Genomic DNA, 6,000 nt, shown 5'->3' on the forward strand with positions numbered 1-6,000 from the left:
CCTTGTTCCCTTAGGAGCGTGCATGCTCTGTGTGTGAAACGAGCATGTTCACAGAGCAGGCGCTTGCTGGCGGGGTAACAAGCCTGAGTGGTCCTCTCACTTCAGCCAGAGAGCTCTGCATTTCTTCCTGTTAAACATAAAGAAGGACGGGGTGGGGGTATTGTGTGTTCGTTGTCTCTACTTTTGTTTTCCCCATCTCTGACCAGAGTCATCAGCATGAGCCTGGGCCGGACTAATAACAAGGTGGGAAGTGAATGACTACAGAGACCAGAGAGATGACTCAGGCCTTGGCACCTGGAAATCTGACTCCTTCTGGCCTCCACTGGCTCTTGACATATATGACATATATGCTTTTTTTCTTTTTAATGACTCTAGAATGTAGATCAATTGAATACAAATTTCAATAAAATATAAAATCAGTTCAGAATCTTGAACTGATTGTCTCTGGGAAGGAGGACAAACTGTCAACTGATAGTCTCTCCATTGTGCATGGAGAGTGTCTGTATTTCTTATAAAAACCCACACTCTGGTGGTGCTATTCCCAGCATTTGTTAGATGGAAGCAGGAGGGGCAGGGGTTCAAGGCCAACCTACATTACATTATAAGTTTTGAGGCCACTTGGCCTATGTAAGATCTTGTCTCACAAAAAGGGGAGACTGGAGGGGTAGCTCATTGGTTAGTGCTTGCTGCTCATTCAGAAGACCTTTCTTTGATTCCCAGAATCCACATTGGCCAATTCACAGCTGCCAATAAACTCGGCTCCAGAACATGTGGTGCATTCCTCATTCCTCCAACCTCCTTAGACACCTGCATACATGTGCTTTATCTTCTCTTTTCTTGTTCTCTCTCTCTCTCTCTCTCTCTCTCTCATACACACTTAAAAATTACAACTGTTTCTCTCCACCCCATCACTTACTCTCCTCTCTTTGCAGCTCTTCAAGGGCCTACAGGTCTATTGTTGTGAGCCCTTCACCAACATGCCCAAAGGTAAGACCCTGGGAGTCTGCAGCGTATTACAGACAGCATCGACCTACATGGAAGCTCCTCGAATGGGTTAAATGATCCAGTGCAAGACTGCTGTGGTTCTGGGCTCATATATCAAAGGCCCTGTCCTTGTATAGATGTGGTTAGTTCCTTTCAAAGTGAAGGTCCCTCATCTTTTTTCTCTGCTTCCCTTCACCTCCTGGGGCTGGAATTGTGTGACTTAGGAGAGGGGAGCCTAGGAGCAGTGGTTCTCATATTTATTTCCTCATGCTTTGGTGACCTTCTCTCCCAACCATAAAATTATTTCGCTGCTACTTCATAACTGATTTTGCTAGTGTTATGAGTCATAATGTAAATATCCAGTGTGCAGGATATTTGATGTAGGACCCCCCCCCCAAGAGGTCGTGACCCACAGGTTGAGAACCATTGCACTGTGTCTAGCCACAGCCAGGGACCTTGGCAGTGCCACTTCGTTTCCTTCTGTACTGGTTACTGATTGCATTTTTAGAAGGTTTCAAGTGTCACTCAATGTTTTATGTGTTTAGACTTTAATATAATGAAAGCCAGGGACGCTAGTGAGTATCGCTGCAGGAGGGGTTAAGTCAGTAGCCTCAGTTCAGGCAGCACCTCTACAGTTCCCGGGAATGAGCAGATGTTCCTTCAAGAACAGTAGGAGGATGCTTTGAGCATCTCCAAAGAAGCCTAGAAGGTTGGTCAGTCAGTGCTGCTGATTCTGAGGCCCAACTTCCTATGAGATTCATCCCCTAGATGTGTGGATCCTAGCTCACATGTGATCTTTCCTAATGACATGCTGGATCTCTGGCCAGGGTGACCTGTATCTTTTTCCCACTGGATAAAATATCTTCCGGTCTTTGACATTTAGAATAATTACCATCAAGAAAGGTGCTCTCAAGGGCCATGATTGTCAGTTACCAATAGCAAACTAGAATGTAGCAGCAAAGGAAAAAGACTGGGTTTTTCACATAGTGTCTAACAATTGAGCAAATTATTAGAAATTCAGTCCTCTTTTTCAACATGTTTCATTTGGAAGACCATGAGGCCTTCCTTATCTACCACGTGGCTTCATGGAGACTAATAACCAAAAGTAGCAGCAGCTACACCAGCGGCAGATTGACTTAAGTCATACTGATTTTAGGGTTTTTCTATCCTTCAAAAAAAAAACACAGCTCCCTGAGGTTAAACAAAAAACAAAAAGACTGAGGTTTGCTCCAGGGGAGACTGTAGAGGGCACCGGGAGTAGATGTGGGTCTCTATGGTGATTTTACATCTGTGCTGTGTAGATGAGCTGGAGAGGATGCTGCAGCTGTGTGGGGCTTCCGTGGTGAAGGAGCTTCCATCGCTCACCCATGACACAGTGAGTATCACAGTGGGGCCTTAAGGAGAGGAAAACACTGTCCTTCCATTAAACAAGTCCCCCAAAGTATCCCAGAGGGCTTTCTCTACCCTTGGCACTGTAGCAGAAGACCCGTCTGTGAGTAAAGGCTTGGGAACTGTAAGCATTGAATGTATCGAAGGAGGTCTTTTCCTTCTAACCCTTTTAACCGTGTAAAAGTGGACATGACTTTCCCAGAAGCCCTGCTTTGGCACTAAATGCTTTTTCCTTTCTGGGTACGCAGGGTGCTCATGCAGTTGTGATCGTGCAGCCAAGCGCCTGGACAGAAGACAGCAACTGCCCGGGTAAAGTTTCTCCATGTGCTGTACTCTTAGATCATGTGAGGTCCTGTTGGGTGGGTTTGATTCCCGACTAGTTAGTTAGCTGGTTATTACCTGACTAATACAATTCTCGCTGCTTTTCTTGTTTGGGGTTTTTTGTTTGGTTGGTTGTTTTGTTGTTGTTGTTTTTGGTTTGGTTTGATTTTGAGACAAGGTCATGTCTTAGAACGCAGAGATCCACCAGCCTCTGCTTCCTGAGTACTGTCACCATGAGTGGCCTGTTTGTTGTCTTGGGTTTTGGTTGGCCTGCTATGTAATACATCCTGGTCTCAAATAGTTGGTGATCTTTCTGCCTCAGCCTTGAAAGTGCTGAGATTATAGGGGTGCCCCAACTGCACTCAATGTTTCTATGAGATTTGTTGATTGTTTTGAGGTTTTGGTTTTTCTGAGACAGGGTTTCTCTGTGTAGCCCTGACTGTCCTGGAACTCACTGTGTAGACCAAGTTGGCCTCAAACTTACTGATTCATATGCCTCTTCCTCCTGATTGCTGGGATCAAAGGCATGTGCGACCACTACCCAGCTTTCAGCTTTTTTTTTTTTTTTTTTTTTTTTTTTTTTGGTTTTTCGAGACAGGGTTTCTCTGTGTAGCCCTGGCTGTCCTGGAAATCACTCTGTAGACCAGGCTGGCCTCGAACTCAGAAATCCACCTGCCTCTGCCTCCCGAGTGCTGGGATTAAAGGCGTGCGCCACTACCGCCCGGCTCAGCCTATTTTTAATGTTTGCATGAATGAACAACTAAAATGTCTATTAAAAGATCTTTATGATGGGGCTGGAGAGATGGCTCAGTGGTCAAGAGCACTGACTGCTCTTCAGAGGTCCTGGGTTCAATTCCCAGCAACCACATGGTGGCTCACAACTGTCTATAACTCCAAGATCTGACACTCATACAGACAGACATACATGCAGGCAAAACACCAATGCGTGTAAAATAAAAATAAGTAAATTTAAAAGAGAAGGCAGGCTGGAGAGATGGGTCCGTGGTTAAGAGCATTAGCTGCTCTTCCAGAGGACCGGGGTTTAATCTCTAGCTAGTATATAGCAACTCACAACTGTCTGTAATTCTAGTTCCAGGGATCCAATGCCCTGAAACAGATATACATACAGACAAAACACTGATGTACATAAAATGGGTAAATAATTTAAAAAAGAGAAAAAGAAAATCTTCAGTATGTGTGTGTATATATGTGTGTGCATGCCTGTTTGTTTACTTTTAAGTGTATATTTGTAGAAATTAAAAAATAAATTGAAGGAGTTGATAGTCTGAGTCCACTGTGTGAATGGATCCTAGGGGTCGACTCAGATCGTCAGGCTCTACAAGGGTCTTTACCACTGAACTGTCTTTCTGATGCTTTTGTTGTTTTGTATTATAAAAGTACTGTATGAGACCAGATGTGCTGGTACACACTGTTAATCTCAGCATTTGGGAGAACAGTTGGATCTCTGCCAGCTTAAGTGCAGTCTGCTCTACAGGTCAAGTTCAAGGTCTACCAGAGCTATAAAGTAATACACGCTTGGATGTGTGTACATACATGTACATTTACACACAAGTGATCATGTTTATGATATTTTGTCTTTTCACTTAAGATATTCCTCCACACCATCTGCTCTCTCGTGGCTTTTCCTAAAACAGGTTGAAGTTCGTATTATTTTAGTCTGGGCTTTTACCACGCTTGTTCCATTGGCTTTTGAATAAGGTCCTAACGTGTTATTTCTGAGTACCTGCTTAGCCCTAAGAACTTATATACTCAGATCTTAGAATGGGTTGGTTGGAGTCTCGTCTAGAAGGATGACTTAACACCAGTCTCTGCTTGTTTCTGTCTGCAGATATTGGGCAGCTGTGCAAGGCACGTCTAGTGATGTGGGACTGGGTGTTGGACAGTCTATCCAGCTACCGGTGTCGGGATCTGGATGCCTACCTGGTACAGAATATCACCTGTGTCCCTGACAGTAGTGAGCCACAAGACTCCAATGATTAAGAAATGGTCTTCCATGCCCGGGGAGCACCTCTCAGTCTTTGGTGCTTCCACACCCTACTTACTAAGTATTTTTCATGCATCAGCCTGGAAAAACCAGCTTCTACCTATGTGAGGGTGGGTGCCTTAAAGGTTTTCTAACCAAGTCCCCCTTTGAAATCTGTCTTGAACACAAAAAGTTTTCACCTGAGAAAACTTTATCCCACCAATTGAGCAAGATGCTAATCTGTTGCATATCGTTCTTAGACAGTAGAGTGGCTTGGCTGATCTGAGCTGGGCATGGTGGTACTTGCCTATAATCACAGCATTTAGTGGAAAGAGATGGGCATGTCGTGAGTTCAAGGCCAGCCTGGGCTGTATATGACTGAAGAACAAATAGCTAGTGGTCCTGATTTGTTCCTTATAAAATTGCATGTTCATAAAGGCCAAGAGTCAAGTCCTTCAAGGAGATGACTTCAGATCTGTGGTTTGACTTAAAATCAGTGCTCCTCAAGGCTCCAGGTTTAGTAGCCAGCACCAAACAACACCCAGAATAGGGTTTGTGCAGGACACTGAGGAAATTCAGAGGCAGATTATGTGTTTGATGTGAATGTGAGGTTTTTCAAGTGCCAGTGTCAAGGAGAGCCTTCTAACTCCCCATAACTTATGAGCAATGTATCTGTTGTAGCAGCTCTAAGTAGCCCGTTCTGATATGAATATTTCATGTCTGTACAATGACGGGCTCCACCAGGGAAGGAGTTGTCGCTTTCTTTGAAGTAATTTCTTCCCTTTTGCTCCCTGTTGCTGAACCATACTACTTCATAAATAATTTTGCTTGCTGAAGGAAGAGAACATATTTTTCATGAACTCATAATCTTGGACTGTTTATAGATATTGGGGGGAGTAGGTCTTCTCTGGCCCCCCAGTATGCAAGGGCAATGGAGACCTGATTATATAAAGTATGTTTATAAATGCTGTGCTGTTAATACTGCAAATAAACTAAATAGCGAACATTTCGACAAAGAATGACTGATTGGGGGCCTGGTGAGATGGTTCATTGGATCCTGCTGCCACAACTGACAGCCAGAGTTCAACTAACCCCTGGGATCCACATGGTAGAAAGAGAGCCGACTCCTGCAAGATGTCTCTGACTTCCACACATACGCCATGGCCTGTGTGCTCATACACTTAACAAGGGTGTGACTCTTGCATGTCCAAGGAGCCCACATGTTTCAGGTTTCATGAAACCAAGAGCAAGGTAGCAGCAGGCCTCTGTCTGCCCTGAGGATGAACCTGCTTTAAATTCTTTCAAGTTAGCTGGGCAGTGAT

The 6,000-nt window shown here is 44.3% G+C and overlaps 1 protein-coding gene across 1 annotated transcript in view; it reads left to right on the forward strand.

The window, feature by feature from the left end:
• Positions 1-5,661, forward strand: part of Brca1 (BRCA1 DNA repair associated) — a 61,361-nt gene extending 55,700 nt beyond the window's left edge. The window contains exons 20-23 of the mRNA XM_085829552.1: positions 933-987; positions 2,286-2,359; positions 2,622-2,682; positions 4,544-5,661. Coding sequence (XP_085685678.1) covers positions 933-987; positions 2,286-2,359; positions 2,622-2,682; positions 4,544-4,695 — 342 coding nt within the window. The 3' untranslated portion in view covers positions 4,696-5,661. The remainder of the gene's footprint in view (positions 1-932; positions 988-2,285; positions 2,360-2,621; positions 2,683-4,543) is intronic.
• Positions 5,662-6,000: the final 339 nt, after the last annotated feature.

This window comes from Mus caroli, unplaced genomic scaffold (assembly GCF_978045245.1).
Source record: "Mus caroli unplaced genomic scaffold, Mus_caroli_1 scaffold_13, whole genome shotgun sequence".
Lineage (NCBI taxonomy): Eukaryota > Metazoa > Chordata > Mammalia > Rodentia > Muridae > Mus > Mus caroli.